The sequence below is a fragment of the Oratosquilla oratoria genome, chromosome 4 (assembly GCF_046742065.1).
Source record: "Oratosquilla oratoria isolate Oo_2021 chromosome 4, ASM4674206v1, whole genome shotgun sequence".
Lineage (NCBI taxonomy): Eukaryota > Metazoa > Arthropoda > Malacostraca > Stomatopoda > Squillidae > Oratosquilla > Oratosquilla oratoria.
In genome coordinates this window covers 32,989,466-33,006,569 of record NC_134780.1, presented here as the reverse complement: position 1 = coordinate 33,006,569, position 17,104 = coordinate 32,989,466, and the positions used below count along the sequence as shown (strand labels likewise).

General features: G+C 42.0%; 1 protein-coding gene across 1 annotated transcript in view; it reads left to right on the top strand.

Moving 5' to 3' along the window:
* The window catches only part of Chsy (Chondroitin sulfate synthase), a 99,023-nt gene that overhangs the window by 71,103 nt on the left and 10,816 nt on the right, over positions 1-17,104 (top strand). The window contains exons 7-12 of the mRNA XM_076183883.1: positions 349-483; positions 7,129-7,231; positions 7,569-7,729; positions 8,869-9,018; positions 11,233-11,316; positions 16,624-16,761. Coding sequence (XP_076039998.1) covers positions 349-483; positions 7,129-7,231; positions 7,569-7,729; positions 8,869-9,018; positions 11,233-11,316; positions 16,624-16,761 — 771 coding nt within the window. The remainder of the gene's footprint in view (positions 1-348; positions 484-7,128; positions 7,232-7,568; positions 7,730-8,868; positions 9,019-11,232; positions 11,317-16,623; positions 16,762-17,104) is intronic.

Here is a 17,104-nt window from a genome sequence, read left to right as displayed (position 1 = left end):
AGAAATCTAGCTTCCATATGAGTTGCAGCATACCTTAAAACATTTAATTTTAGTTAGCCATTGGATTTCTGTGTGTTTTCTTTAAGTTGGTTTGCTTTTCTATTATTTTTCATCAAAACATTTCCATATTAATGTAGCCAAAGTTCAAAGATTTAATAATAATATGGTTATGTTTAAAGTTTTGAAGGCAAAGGAATTTATTTATGTTTTCTCTCATGGTCTTGTTCATATTAATTAACATAAAACTCAAGGTTATTGGTTATGTCTAAACATTTTAAGTTAGGCACCACCCACTAACTGTTCAATTTTTTTAGATAGAAGTATTTAGTAAGGAATTTATTCCAATAGGTTCCTTTTGGGCCACTCTATATACGAGAAGCCCCAAACCACAGCTATAGGAAAAGGCAAAGGGGGACCTTGCACACACTCGTGGATGGAATGGTCAAGAAAGGATTCCAAGACTTTTCAAATCTTCCATATCAGGTAAGTTTGAAGAATGAGTTGAACAAGAAAGGATGTGCAGCTGGGGAGAACATATTTTGAGTGTAATACAGGTTCCCACTGGTTGAACAAAATCATGAGGTAGTATCTAAGATAAACAGGGATAGAATATTGCAAAATGGTTTAATAAAAATTGTGGAATGGTACATACATAATGAGGTCTGTTAAAAAAATACGTGGACTGTTTGAATTGCGCGGCTCCAGTTGGTTCCAGGGGAATCCGCTTGGTGTTGCTAGGTTCACACAGATCAGCTGATTACGATGCCATTTCCTGATTGCAGATATCTTTATTTGTGTATTAGCTACACAGTTTTTAGTGAAGTGTGTTTTTTTGTTTGGTGGATTTCAGAATAAATGACGTGAAGGAGCAACAACTTGTTATGAAATTTTGTGTTGAACTTGGAAAATCTGCAACTGGTGTCGCTAGGTTTGCACAGATCAGCTGATTACGATGCCATTTCTTGATTGCAGATGTCTTTATTTGTGTATTAGCTACGCGGTTTTTAGGGAAGTGTGTTTTTTTCGTTTGGTGGATTTCAGAATAAATGATGTGAAGGAGCAACAACTTGCTATGAAATTTTGTGTTAAACTTGGAAAATCTGCAACTGAAACTTTTGCTATGCTTAACACAGCTTACAGTGATGTTGCTATGAAGCGTACAGCATGTTTCAAGTGGTATGAGCACTTTAAGGATGGTCAACAGTTCATTGAAGATGATGAGCGCCCTGGACATTCTTCCATGTCAACCGATGACCCACACATAGACAAAATCAACACCCTGGTGCAGGCAAATCGACATCTGACTGTCAGAGAGCTTGCTGAAGAGTATGGGATATCATTTTGATCTTGTTGAAGATGCACCGCATTGCTGCGAAATTTGTGCCATGCCTGATGACAGATGAACAAAAAGCCCATCGCGTCCAGGTTTGTCAGGAGCTGCTTGATCATTCAGAAGATGATGAAAACTTCTTGTCCAGGATCATAACAGGTGATGAATCATGGGTTTATGTTTTTGACATTGAAACGAAGGTCCAGTCGTCCCAGTGGATGAGTGAAAAATCCCCCTGACCCAAAAAAGCTCACCTAGTTCGATCCAAGGTCAAGGTGATGCTGACAGTTTTCTTCGATGCTAAAGGTGTTGTTCACCATGAGTACCTCCCTGAAGACTCCACAGTGAACCAGACTTACTACACTGAAGTTCTGAAATGTCTGAGGGACCCCATCCATTGCAAAAGGCCAGAAATGTTGAGGAATGGCAACTGGTTTTTCCATCACAACAACGCTCCAGCCCATTCAGCCCTCAGAACTTGTGAGTTTTTGGCCAGACACTCGATCACTGTTCTTCCCCACCCACCTTCTCACCTGACCTTGCTCCTTGCAATTTTTTCTTGTTCCCCAAACTCAAAAGACCCTTGAAAGGAAGAAGATTTGAGACAATTTCCGAGATTAAGGCAAATGCGATGAAGGAGCTGAAGGACATTACAAAAGAAGTGTACCAGGACTGTTTCAACAAGTGGAAACACAGTTGGGATAAGTGCATGCATTGGGGAGGAGAGTACTTTGAAGGGGATCCAGATCTGTAACTTCTAAATAAAGTACATTTTGCTTTATGACATCAGTCCACGTATTTTTTGAACAGACCTCATATACCAAAGGCTTTTTTCCCCTTATAAGGGAGGTAGCCAAAAAGTAAAGGCATAAAAACCACTCCCACCCATTCCATCCTTATTACATTCCACTCCCCTCCACCCTCTTCCCTCCCTCTTATCTTGGCATCTCCTGGATGACAAGTCATCCCTGCATCTCGCCCACTGCCCTGAGTCATAAGCAGTGTCGCAAGACACAGCACATCAACAGCAAGGCCGCTTCATTAAATTGGCGACCCCCCCTCTCTGTCCCCTCATGCAGAAAAAGAGAAGACGGGGAGAAATCCCTTTGGGCTGCGTCAAATTATTTCTCACAGATACTCCCTCACCTCCCATCCTCCACCCATTCCACCTCATGCATCACAGCATCATCCATATACAACCATTCTCCATTCACCCTTGTCTCCTGTCGTCACCTGTCTTTCCTCAACACATTCCCCTCTTTCCCAAAGCCCCTTTTACCCCATCCATCCATCCTAGGTCGATCCCTCGCAATCACTCCTTCCACCTCTGCCTTCCACACCTCTTTCACAAATCTTTCTTCACTCATTCTTTCCATGTGTCCAAAACATCCAACATTCATCAACCCTATCTCCCAACTCCCTTTCCACCCCCGTTCTCCTCACCTCATTTCTCACCCAATCCAGCCTAGTAATCCCTATCATACTTCTCAGGCATCTCATCTCAAACACATTCAAACTCCTCCTCTTCCTCTCTTATGTTCCATGTTTCTACCCCATACAGTGCTGTTGGCACACTCACTCCTTCATACAATCTCCTCTTAGCATCCATTCCCAAATGTCTATTTCTCATTACATTTCTTTAATTCTCCAAGGCATTTACTTGCTTCTCTCAATCTACATTCTCCCTCCACCCCTACTCCTCCCTTTCCTGCCACATTCACACCCAAGTATCTAAAAATGTCCACTTCCTCCAGTCTCCCTCCCTTAATACTCACTTCCAGTCTGCTTCCACTTTCTTGGCACAGCTTGGGAGGGTATATGAGAGGAGAAAGCTGAAAGTAAATGTGGGCAAAGGAAGGTAATGAGATGCAAAAGGGGAGAGGGTGGCTGTGACTTGAAGGTGAGTTACAAAGTTGAAAGGCTGGAGGAAGTGAAGAGTTTTAGGTATTTAGGGTCATATGTTGTAGGGTTGGAGGTAAATTGTAGATTAAGGGAAGCAAGTTGTGGGGAAAGAAAATTGTCATAAGAAATAGTTATCTGGGGATTAATGCAAAGAAAAGACTATGAAAGGGTTATTTGCCAATGACACTGCATAGGGTAGGTCTTGTAATTCAAAGGAGGCAGAAAGGAAGAATGTAAATGTGTTTGAGATAAAATATTTAAGAAGTATGGTGGGGATTACAAGGGTGGATAGCGTAAGAAATGAGGAGGTAAATCAGCAAGTGTGAAAAGAGCTGGCAAATAGGGTTGATCGAAAAATATTGAGATGGTTTTGGCATATGGAAAGAATGAGTGAAAAAAAGACTGTCAAAAACGGTGTAGAAGGTAGAAGTGGATGGTATTAACTTGAGAAGACCAAAAATAGAATGGATGGATGGGAAGGGTGAAAGCAAGAGATAAGTGTGAATAGAGAAATTGAGAATGAATAAAAAGTTTGTGTGGCCCAATGGGACGTTGTGTCTAGTCTGTAATTTCTCAAGTGGATGAGGGTGAAGGTATGCCAAGTAGCAAAAGATGGGGGTAAACCTGCTGTGGCTGTCAGACCTTGCTGTGGAGGTTCTTTGTCTTGCAGCATTACTTCTGACCTGAGCAGTGGGCAGGGAACAGGAATAACCTTTCATCCCTAAGGAGTTAAGATAGAAGGAACAACAAAATGAGTTTGATATGGTTGAAGGGTCGGTGTATGCCTTGAATTAGCTACTCCATTTATCTGGGAAGAAAGGGTCTTTTGGTATATGTATGTATGTATATGGACCTGAGTCATACATACATATACCAAGGCTTTTTTCCCCCTTCCAAGGGAGGTAGCCAAAAAGGGAAAGGCATAAAAACACTCCCACCCATTTCATCCCTAAATACACTCCACACCCCTCCCACCCTTCCTCTCATCTGAGCACCTCCTGGATGACGGGTCATCCCTGCACCCTGCCCACCGCCCTGGGTCAGAAGCAGTGTCGCAGGACACAGTACATCCACAGCAAGGCCGCTTCATTTAATCGGCGACCCCCCCTCTCCGTCCCCCTTTGCATATAAGGAGAGGACGGGGAGAAATCTCTTCGGGCTGCGTCAAAATTTACTCACACATACTACCCCACCCCCCACCCCCCCGCCCATTTCTCCTCATGCAGTCACAACATCATCCATATACAACCATTCTCCACTCACCTCTGTCTTCCGTCCTCTCTCTTCCTTCCTCAACAGACATTCCCCTCTTCCCCAAAGCCCCCTTCACCCCATCCATCCACCTCATCCTAGGACGTCCCCTCATGTTCACTCCCTCCACATCTGCCTTCCATACCTCTTTTACTAGTCTTTCTTCACTCATTCTTTCCATGTGTCCAAACCATCCTAATATTCTTTCATCAACCCTCTCTCCCAAATCCTTTTTCACCCCTGTTCTCCTCCTCACCTCCTCATTTCTCACTCTATCTAGCCTAGTAACCCCCACCATACTTCTCAGACACCTCATCTCAAACACATTCAAACTCCTTCTCTCTTCTTCTCTTATGTTCCACGTTTCTGCCCCATACAGTGCTGTTGGCACAATCACTCCTTCATACAGTCTCCTCTCTTCGCATCCATTCCCAAATGTCTATTTCTCATTACACTCTTTAAACCACCAAGGCATTTACTCGCTTCTCTCAATCTACATTCTACCTCCACCTTCACTCCACCTTTTCCTGCTACACTTGCACCCAAGTATCTAAAACTATCCACTTCCTCCAGTCGCTCTCCCTTAATGTTCACTTCCAGTCTACTGCCACTTTCACCCCTTGTACATCTCATCACCTTACTTTTACCCACATTTATCTTTAGCTTTCTTCTATCACATACTCTCCCAAACTCTGCCACCAGCTTCCTCAATCCCTCCTCTGACCCTGCCACAAGCGCAGTGTCGTCCGCAAACAACAGCTGGCTCACCTCCCACTTTTCTCCATTTTCTTTAACCATCTCCAATCCCTGACTCACTACCCTAGCATTCACCTCTCGCACCACCCCATCCATGTATAAGTTGAACAGCCAGGGCGACATAACGCATCCTTGACGAAGTCCCACCTTTACTTCAAACCACTCACTCTCTCCATTTCCAATCCTAACACATGCTCTACTACTCACATAAAAACTCTTGACAGCTCCCAAAAGCTTTCCTCCTATCCCATAAATCTGCATAACCTTCCACAGTGCCTTTCTGTCTACCCTATCATAAGCCTTTTCCAGATCCATAAAAGCCCAAAAAACATCCTTCCCCTTTCCTATAGCTTTCTCACATATCTGTCTTACCACAAAGATCTGATCTACACAACCTCTACCCGTCCTAAATCCACACTGTTCCTCACCAATTACTCCTTCTGTTCCTCTCCTAATCCTCTCAATTAAGATTCTCCCATAAGCCTTCCCTACTACACTCAACAGGCTAATCCCTCTGAAATTACTACATTCACACTTGTCCCCTTTTCCCTTGTAAAGAGGAACTATACAGGCACTACTCCAGTCCTCCGGTACTCTACCCTCTCTCCAGCAAACATTAAATAATCTCACCAACCAGTCCACCATCACTGAACCTCCCTTTTTCAGACATTCTGCATGACATCCATCCAGACCAGGTGCCTTACCTGCTTTCATCATCTTTACAACTGCCTTCACCTCATCCTTCCTTATTTCTCCTTCATTCTCCTCACTCATCACTCTCATTTTCTTCGTATTTCCCACTGCAGCTATCTTTCCTTCCCTATCCTCCTTCACATTCAGCAACTCCCTAAAATATTCTGCCCATCTTCCCCTCACTGCCATCTCTTCCATTATCAACTCTCCATCTGTACCTTTTACCTTTTCTTCCCTACTTGATTCGCCTCCTCTTCCTCTCTTAATTTCTTTCCAAAACATCTTTTTATTACTTTCAAAATTTTCTGTCATACTCCTACCCCATTTCACATCTGCTCTCCTCTTTGCCTCCTTTACCTTTTGCTTTACTTCTCTTTTCTTTTCTTTGTACGTCTCATATGACTCCCCTGTCCTCTTTTGTAACCAATCTGTGAATGCTCGCTTCTTCTCTTCTACAACCTTCTTTGTTTCCTCATCCCACCATTCACTACCCTTTCTTCTATTTCCCCCTGTCCTTCTTGTTCCACACACCATCCTTGCACACTTTAAGACTCCCTCCTTGAACCATCCCCATTCCTCCTCCACACCCATCTCTGCTCTATCCTTTACTCCCTCCCACTCCTCCTTCAGCTTCTTTTCGTACTCCTCCTCCCTTCCTTCCTCATATGCAGATAAAAAATATCTTTTGCAAAAGATTCCGTTTTCTAGTGCAGAGAAAGGACCCATGATAGGTCCCTACTATTTGTGATCCTGCAAGATGGAAAACAGAGAAAATCTTCTATCTGTTGCTCATTTTCAAAACCCTTCAACCTTCTCACTAACATCAGGAGGTGCAGGGACTTCATTTGGTTTCAGACAGGAACCAAGATCTCTCTGTATACACTTCGACTGTACTTCCTACACCTTTTCTCATAAGGAGACCTAACAAATGGTGACTGCTCCTCTCTGTCTATTTATACTGTATAGACAACAGTAAAGTTTCTTCCAGAAATATCTGCATTGGTGGGAGGGGGGTGCGGGATTTTGATAAGAGAAGAGGCAATATTTATTACATTATTAGTGCAAGGAACAAGAATGTAGTTTGATTCTTGTGATCAAGATTTTTACTATTTTATTTATACATGAGTACAATTTACTTTTCTTTTGTAATTGATGTTCTTGATTGAGATTCAGTTGTACAATTTTAATTATTTCAGCTATCAGGAATGAATGTTCTGCCAAATTCCAGAAGGAAACCTAAACGAATAACTTTCATTCTGCCTTTGTCAGGGCGGTTTGGCACTTTCCGAAGATTTATGGGTTAGTACTCAAGTTCCATTGTATACGCATTTATTTGAAAAGCTTAATGTTAATAATGAAGCAAATATTGACAGTGTTACTAATGGGTTGGGCCACACATAGAGATGTTGTTGGGTATATTGTTGTAAATAGCATGATCAAAGTGTGAAGCCTTTGTAAGCACAGTTTGACACAGAATTGTTTTAAGTCGCATCTAACTTGTCATCGAATATGACAAATTCTGTCCATAGTTTTTAAAGTATGCATTCATTAGTTGGCCTCTAAACATACATAGCCATTTCTTATTATGTTTTTAAAAGATTCACTGCCATAAAGCCTATTTATTTCCAATGTACAGATGACTTCCGACGTGTATGCTTGGAGCGTGATGAAAATGTGCAACTGTTAGTAGTACTCTTTGAGCCTTCTCAAGGCCATGAAGATGAGCGGGATAATACAGAAGCGCTTCTAACCAGCACTCAGTTCGATTTTCCCAATACTGCAATGAGTATTATACAGGTAAGATTTTATCCTCAGCCTTTAAAAAATATATATCCATATATGTATATATGTATGTGATAGGCATGGGACCAACAGTAGGTGTCACTAAATTTCATATAGTGTTCTGCAGGTATCATGTGGATTATCTGAAAAAGGGAGGTACAGTAATAGTAGACTGGATAGTAAGGTTGTTTAATGTGTTTCTTAAGGGAGGGTTGAGTGCTGGAGGAAGGAGTGCTGTATAGTTCTGCTTTACAAAGGAAAAGTGTCTGAAGTGGCCTTGCTGTGGATGTGCTGTGTCTTGCAACACTGCTTCTGACCCAGGGCAGTGGGTGAGATGCAGGGATGACCCATCATCCAGGAGGAGCCAAGAAAAGAGAGAGGGGAGGGAGGGGGTGGAGTGTGTGGGGATGGAATGGGTGGGAGTGGTTTTTATGCTTTTGTTTTTGACTACCTCCCTTATAAGAGGGAAAAAGCCTTTGGTATATGCATGTATGTATATAGAAAGGCCCAAAAAACATCCTTACCTTTTCCCAAAGTTTTCTCACATATCTGTTTTACCACAATAATCTGATCCATGCAACCCTTACTTTTCCTACACCAACACTGTTCCTCACCAATTATTCCCACTGTTCCTCTCCTAATCCTCTCAACTAAAATCCTCCCATAAGCCTTCCCAACTACACTTAACAAGCTGATCCCTCTAAAACTACTACCCTCACACTTGTACCCTTTTCCCTTGTAAAGTGCCATGTAAACAATGGACGCAGCGTCATGCATAAGTATCGTTTGAACTACGGAGAGCGCGCTAAACTAAAAAATTCACTCAAAAAAATTTTGTTTACATTTTTTTTTACAGTCAGTTCAAACGTAAAATCGAAAAAACGTAAAACAAATGAACATAAGTAGAGGAGCGTCTGTACTTTTTTTTTCATCTGCTGCTCCGCTGGAGTTCTATTATTAACATATTTGAGAACCATTGTGAATACCTGCCATAGAGTTTGCTGGAGATTCTGTCCAGGTGTGGTGAACAAGGGTGAGTATAGCAAAGCCCTGACATGGGATTCACCATCTTTTATTGATCGCTCAATTAATCCATTGCCCTGGTTTTCTGACACATGATATCTTTGTATTGAATGATTGACTATATTTTTCAGGCCAATACCACTTTTGCCCGAGCCTTAGCTCTTGACCTGGGTGCCAGGGAATGTGAAGATGATGACCTGATGTTTTTCATCGATGTAGACATGACTTTTGATGCAGCTTCTCTGGACCGTATCAGACATTTCACTATACTTGGCAAACAGGTATGATTGTGTTGAACACACTGACAGATATAAATTGGTTCACCTCCATTTTCTTCCCATTAATATTTTTTTCCAGAAGAATCTGGATGGGCACAGTGTCCAGCCATTCTCAGGCTGTGGATATCCAGTCTATGCAACTTGAGCAACATTATTATACCACTCTGTCCATACCCATATCTCTATCTATATACCAAAAGCTTTTTCCCCCTTATAAGGGAGGTAGCCAAGTCAAAGGCACATGCCCATGCCCACCCATTCCACTCTCCTCCACTATCCCCTCCTCCCTCTCATCTTATGTCATCATTGATGACGAGTCATCCCTGTATCCCACCTAATGCCCTGGACAATGTAGCAAGACACCGTACACCCAAAGCAAGGCTGCTTCACTTAATTGGTGACTCCCCTCACCATCCCCTCATGCATATGCATATCCATGTTGAATAATCATGACAACATCATACAACCCTCATACTATTACTCTTTTCATTTCTGACCTCTTACACAGGCCTTACTACTCATGTAGATCTTTTAACTGCTTTCAACAATCTGCTCTTCCCCCTATTCTACTCCACAAAGCTTCTCCATCAAAAATATACGTTTTCCAAGTAAACCCAAAAACATCCTTACAATTTGTTAAATACTTTTCATCTCTCTATCTGTATACCAAAGGCCCCTTATAAGGGAGTTAGCTAAGTCAAAAGGCACTTACTGTACCCACTCCCACCCATTTCACTCCCATCTACCATCCTTTCTTCCCTCTCATCTTAGCTCCTCATGGATGATAGGTCATCCCTGTATCCTGCCCATTGCCTTGGGTCAAAAACATATACCTTTTTTATCACAAAAACTTTATGCACTGTCTTCCTCTCCTAAATCCACACTGCTTTTCCCCAGTCATTCCCTGTATTTTCCTCCTAATCCTCAAAATTTACGTATGCTTTACTTATGACACTCAACAGACTGATCCATCATATCAGCCTCCTGTTGTTGTGGCACTGTACGTACACTGCTCCAGTTGACCAGAGCACTTCCTTCCCTGAGACACATGTTAAACAATCTCACGAGCTACTCCACTGTTACTATTCCACACTTTGGAAATGGAAGAGAGTAATGATAATAATTGTTATTTTGAGTTTCACTGGTGGAAAATCTGCAGCCCCACAGTAACTAGTAATGGCCCATAGGCTAATAAATTTCTCTGGGTGGAAATGCAGGACTTGTCTGTCTTTTAGTAAGTTAAATCTGTTTTGGTCTCACCATTTAGCAAGAGAAGGAAGGGAGTTGTTGGTTGTTAACTTTTTAATTGAAAGAATTGGAAGAAATAATGAAGTTTATGAGTGAGGCTTTGGGCCCAGTTTAGAGACTAAGTGTTAGCCCCTTGGGACTGTATTCTTAAAATTGAGGTAAAGGTACAGGTAGGTTTCAGATAAGTAGTTTTGAAATGTTTCTCTTTGATGTCCATCCTGCAGGACCACTACTAGTAGGTACCTGTCATTGGCCTTACATGTTTTGCACAGTCTGACTGTACAATATTTAGTTTTTAAAAATAAGGTAATTTTTTCTTCCTGCTTAATAAGTGAGAGCAAGGGGTAGATCAAGGTCAAAGTGAATGAATGGAATGAATAAACCCACAAGAGTTCTTGGTCAAGATAATTATATAAACGTAGGTAACAGTAACAGATGAGAGTGCAATGACAGACATCCTAAATGATTATTTTGCATCTTTGTTCACTATTGAGAACAGCAGAAGCAGTCAGCCCAGTACCACCAGGACAGTCGGTATTCACACATATACTTGGCATGGATATTGCAGAGTATGATGTGATGTGTGTTATAGATAAAGTATGCAAATCACCTGGACTAGACAAAATTTACCCAAGAATACTTAGGAAGTTAAAGAAGCAATCTGCAAACCCTCATTGCAATTTGTAACTTATCTTTACAATCTGGAAGAGTTGTACAAGAGTGAAAACTAGCAAATGTTGTGGCCTCGTTCAAAAAGGGTGACAAATCCAATCCTGGTAGACAAAATTGTGAAATTCTTGGAGAAAAACAATATTATTAAAGATTCAATTCATGGTTTCCGTAATAAGCATTCATGTCTGACAAACTTTCTCGACTTCTTGCATGATATTTATCTGGTTAAAATGTCAAAGAAAATTTACACATTTTTCTTTAATGTCCTGTTGCTGATTATTCATTTTCACATTTCAGGTATATTACCCAATTGTATTCAGTGAATTTGACCCATCAGTTTCCAGGCCAGGGTCGAACCTCAGTAGTTATGACCACACTTTGGTAAGAAGTTAATTTTCTTGCATTCCATAGACATAATGATTTCCCACTATCCTTTGAAAATTATTAGTAGATGTAAGTAGATTACACACATAATATACCAATGGCTTTTCCCCCCTTACAAGGGAGGTAGCCAAAGTCAAAAGCATAAATCCACTCCCACCCATTTCGTCCCCACATACTCCTCTCACATTCACCACCTCTCCCTCTCTCCCTTCATGGCTCTTCCTAGATAATGGGTCATCCCTGCATCTCGCCCACTTCCCTGGGTCAGAAGCAGTGTAGCAATACACAGCACATCCACAGCAAGGCTGTTCCATTTAATCTCACATACTCCCTCATCCCCCCAGCCCCCATCCACTCCCTTCTATGCATCACAGCATCCTCAACAGATATTCCCCTCTTTCCTAATGCACCTTTTACCCCATCCATCCATCTCATCCTTGGTCGCTGTATTTGCAATCAACTCTCTTACGTATCAGATAAATTTTTGGTGGAAGGTAAGTTGAGAGTGGAAGATAGATGGAGAAAGAGGAAAAGGACAGAAGGTAGGGAGGTGCTTAGAGTAAACTGCTTAAATGAAAAAGAAAAGGAGGAGTACAAGAAGAAGCTGAGAGAGGAGTGGGAGGGAGTGAAGGATAGAGTAGAACTAGGACTGGAGGAGGAATGGGGATGTTTCAAGGAGGTAGTTACAAGGTGTGCAAAGATGGTGTGTGGAACAAGGAGGACAGGAGGAAATCAAAGGAAGGGTAGTGGTGGGATGATGAAGCAAAGAAGGTTGTAGAAGAGAAGAAAGGAGCATTTACAGATTGGGTACAAAATAGGATGAGAGAATCACATGAGAGGTACAAAGAAAAGAGAATTATAGTACAAGACAAAGGAGGCAAAGAGGAGAGCAGATGTGAAATGGAGTAAGAGTATAACAGTAAATTTTGAAAGTGATTAAAAGATGTTTTGGAAGAAAATTAAGAGAGGAAGAGGAGGTGAATCAAGTTGAGAAGAAAGGTAAATGGTGCAGATGGAGAGATGATAATGGAAGAGACAGCAGTAAAAGGAAGATGGGCAGAGTATTTTAGAGATTTGCTAACTTTGAAGGAGGATAGGAAGGGAAAGGTAGTTGCAGTGGGAAGCGCTAAGAAAATGAGTGATGAATGAGGAAAATAGAGGAGAAATAAGGAAAGATGAGGTGAAAGCAGTTATTAAAATGATGAGAGCAGGTAAGGCACTTGGGTTAAATGGGTGTCATGCGGAGTGTCTAAAAAAAGGGAGATATAAAGATGGTGGACTGGCTGGTGAGGTTGTTTAAAAGAGGGTAGAGTACTGGAAGACTGGAGGAGTGCCTGTATTGTTCCATTTTACAAGGGAAAAGGGGATAAGTGTGAGTGTATTAGTTTTAGAGGGATAAGAGTGTTGAGTGTAGTTGGGAAAGCTTATGGAAGGGTTTTGATTAAGAGGATTAGGAAGGAAGAGGGAGTAATTGGTGAGGAACAGTGTGGGTTTAGGACAGGTAGGGGTTGTGTCAATCAGATTTTTGTGGTAAAGCAGATATGTGAAAAAGCTTCAGGAAAAGGTAGGGATTTTTTTGGACCTTTATGGGAGGTATTGCAGATATATGGGATAGGAGGAAAGCTGTTAAGAATAGTCAAGAGTTTATACAAGAGTAAGGGGAAGATGGGCAGAATATTTTAGGGAGTTGCTAAATGTGAAGGAGGATAGGGAGGGAAAGATAGCTGCAGTGGGAAATGCTAAGAAAATTACCATGATGAGTGAGCAAAATGGAGGAGAAATAAGGAAGAATGAAGTGGAGGCAGTGGTTAAGATGATGAAAGCAGGTAAGGCACCTGGTCTGGATGGATACCATGCAGAATGTCTAAAAAAAGGAGGTACAGTGATGGTGGACTGGCTGGTGAGGTTATTTAATATTTGCTGGAGAGAGGGTAGAGTGCCGGAGGACTGGAGGAGTGCCTGTATAGTTCCACTTTACAAGGGAAAAGGGGACAAGTGTGAATGTAATAGTTTCAGAGGGATTAGCTTGTTAAGTGTAGTTGGGAAGGCTTATGGGAGGATCTTGATTGAGAGGATTAGGAGAGGAACAGAGGGAGTAGTTGGTGAGGAATAGTGTGGATTTAGGATGGGTAGAGGTTGTGTAGATCAGATCTTTGTGGTAAGACAGATATGTGAGAAAGCTATAGGAAAGGGGAAGGATGTTTTTTGGGCCTTTATGGACCTGGAAAAGGCTTACGACAGGGTAGACAGAAAGGCACTGTGGGAGGTTTTGCGGATATACGGGATAGGAGGTAAGCTTCTAGGAGCTGTCAAGAGTTTTTATGAGAGCAGTAGAGCTTGTGTCAGGATTAGAAATGGAGAGAGTGAGTGGTTCGAGGTAAAGGTGGGACTTTGTCAAGGATGCGTTATGTCGCCGTGGCTGTTCAACTTATACATGGATGGGGTGGTGCAAGAGGTAAATGCAAGGGTGGTGGGTCAGGGATTGGAGATGGTGAAAGAAAATGGAAAAAAGTAGGAGGTGAGCCAGCTGTTGTTTGCGGACGACACTGCGCTTGTGGCAGGATCGGAGGAGGGATTGAGGAAGTTGGTGACAGAGTTTGGGAGAGTGTGTGATAGAAGAAAACTGAAGATAAATGTGGGTAAACATAAGGTGATGAGATGTACAAGGGTTGAAAGTGGCACTAGTCTGGAAGTGAGCATTAAGGGAGAGCGACTGGAGGAAGTTGATAGTTTTAGATACTTGGGTGCAAATGTGGCAGGAAAAGGTGGAGTGAAGGTGGAGGTAGAATGTAGATTGAGAGAAGCAAGTAAATGCCGTGGTGGATTAAAAAGTGTAATGAGGAATAGACATTTGGGAATGGATGCTAAGAGGAGACTATATGAAGGAGTGATTGTGCCAACAGCACTGTATGGGGCAGAAACATGGAACATAAGAGAGGAAGAGAGAAGGAGTTTGAATGTATTTGAGATGAGGTGTCTGAGAAGTATGATGGGGGTTACTAGGATAGATAGAGTGAGAAATGAGGAGGTGAGGAGAACAGGGGTGGAAAGGGGGTTGGGAGATAGGGTTGATGAAAGAGTATTAGGATGGTTTGGACACATGGAAAGAATGAGTGAAGAAAGACTAGTAAAAGAGGTATGGAAGGCAGATGTGGAGGGAGTGAACATGAAGGGATGTCCTAGGATGAGGTGGATGGATGGGGTGAAGGGGGCTTTGGGGAAGAGGGGAGTGTCTGTTGAGGAAGGACGGGAGAGGACAGAAGACAGGGGTGAATGGAGAATGGTTGTATATGGATGATGATGTGATGCATGAGGTGGAATGGGGGGGGGGGGTAGTATGTGTGAGCAAATTTTGACGCAGCCCAAAGGGACTTCTCCCCGTCTTCTCCTTTATGCATGGGGGGTCGCCCATTTAATGAAGCGGCCTTGCTGTGGATGTGCTGTGTCTTGCGACACTGCTTCTGACCCAGGGCAGTGGACAAGGTGCAGGGATGACCCGTCATCCAGGAGGTGCTAAGATGAGAGGGGGGATGGAGTGGTGTGGAGTGTATTCAGGGATGGAATGGGTGGGAGTGATTTTATGCCTTTTCCTTTTTGGCGACCTCCCTTGTAAGGGGGAAGAAGCCTTGGTATATATATATGTATGTATTAGAGCCTGTGTTAGAGTTAGAAATGGAGAGATTGATTGGTTTGTTGTAAAGGTGGGACTTCACCAGGGATGTGTTGCCTTGGTTGTTCAATTTATACATGGATGGGGTGGTGTGAGAGGTAAATGTAAGGGTAATGGGGTGGGGATTGGAGACAGTTTAAGAAAATGGAGAAAAATGGGAGATAAGCCTGTTGTTTACTGATAATACTGCACTTATAGCAGGATCAGAGGAGGGATTAAGGAAGTTAGTGATGGAGTTTGGAAAGGTGTGCAAAAGAAGGAAGTTAAAGAAAATTTTTAGTAAAAGTAAGGTGATGAGGTGTACAAGGGGTGAGGATGGCAGCAAATTGGAAGTGACTATTAAGGAAGCAAGACTGGAGGAAATGGATAGCTTTAGATACTTGGGTGCAAATGTGTTGGGCAAGGGAGGAGTGGGGGTGGAGGTAGAATATAGATTGAAGGAAGCAAGAAAATGCCTTGGGGGATTAATAAGTCTAATAAGAAATAGACATTTGGAAATGGATACTAAGAAGAGATTGTATGAAGGGGTGATTGTGCTGACAGTTCCTTATGGGACAGAAATACGAACATAGGAGAGGAAGAGTTTAAATGTGTTTGATATGAAATGACTGAGAAGTAAGGTTGGAGTTACTAGGGTGGATAAAGTGAGAAATGAGGAGGAGAGGAGGAAAGTGGGGGGTGGAAAGAGTATTGGGATGGTTTGGACACATGGAAAGAATGGGTGAAGAAAATTTAGTAAAAGATGTGTGGAAGGCAGAGATGGAAGGAGTGAACATGAGAGGGTGACCAAGGATGAGATGGATGTATGGGGTAAAAGGGGCATTGGGAAAGAGGGAAGTGTCTGTTGAGGAAGGATGGGAGAAGACAGAAATATAGAGGTTAGTGGAGAATGGTTGTGTATGGATAATGCTATGATGCATGGAAAGGAGTTGGTGGGGGATGGAGTGGTGATGGGAGTATGTATGAATAATATTTTGATGCAGCCCAAAGGGATTTCTCCCCATCTTTTCTGCATGAGGGAACAGAGAGGGGGGTTGCCTATTAAATGGGGCAGCCTTGCTGTGGATGTGCTGTGCCTTGCTACATTGCTTCTGACCCATCGCAGTGGGCAAAATGCAGGGATGACCCATCATCAAGGTGGAGCAAAAAAAAGAAGGAGGGAGGGTGGGTTGGTGAATAGGAGTGGAGTGTGTGGGGATGGGGTGGGTGATAGTAGATTTATGCCTTTGACTTTGGCTACCTCCATTGTAAGGGGGGAAAAAAGCTGTTGGTGTATGTAGGTATGAAAATTCAGACAATTATTAATATTATCAGTACAGTAAACCCTCGATATAATGGATCTCAATATACCGGATATCAGATATAACAGACAAAAAATTTGACTGGACAAAACCTCACTATAAGAGATGAAAATCCATTATAGCAAGGGATCATTGGTTATAACATATCTTCGGATATAACGACAGACCCCTGTCCTCATATTGTCCGTTATGTTGAGGGTTTACTGTGATTTCTCATCCTACTAATTTCTAATACTGGACAGTGGTTTAACCTGATTTTTACAACACTTCTATATGTGCATGTGGTAGCAAGAATTTCAGATTTTGTTCAATTGCTTTTGTGTTATTTTCCAGATTGATGATGTAGTTGGTTACTGGCGATCATTTGGATTTGGTATTGCTGCATTATACAAAGCAGACCTGAAGCTGTCTGGAGGATTAGACACATCCATCTTAGGATGGGGGAGAGAAGATGTTGATCTCTTTGATAAGGTAAGAATCAAGAGTAAGTCGGTTATTGATGTAAACTCCATAGACAAAACATTTTATTTGGTACATATCATCTCTTGACACTCCAGGAATATCACATCTTGTCTTCTAACATTAAATTTAATGTAGTTTTGTAGAATCATTATAATTTCAAATTATAGCTCCACCTTTTCATTTGATCCTTTTCCTCAGGACTGCAATTCTGTTTGTGAAATCTCTTATCATTATAAACCTCCAATTTTTCATACAATCCTCTAGGATCTCTGTGGGCATCAGTTTGTTATTCATTCTCCAAAATATCTTTAAGGGCAGTTTATTATAATTGTCAGTAAAGTTTTTCATCTAA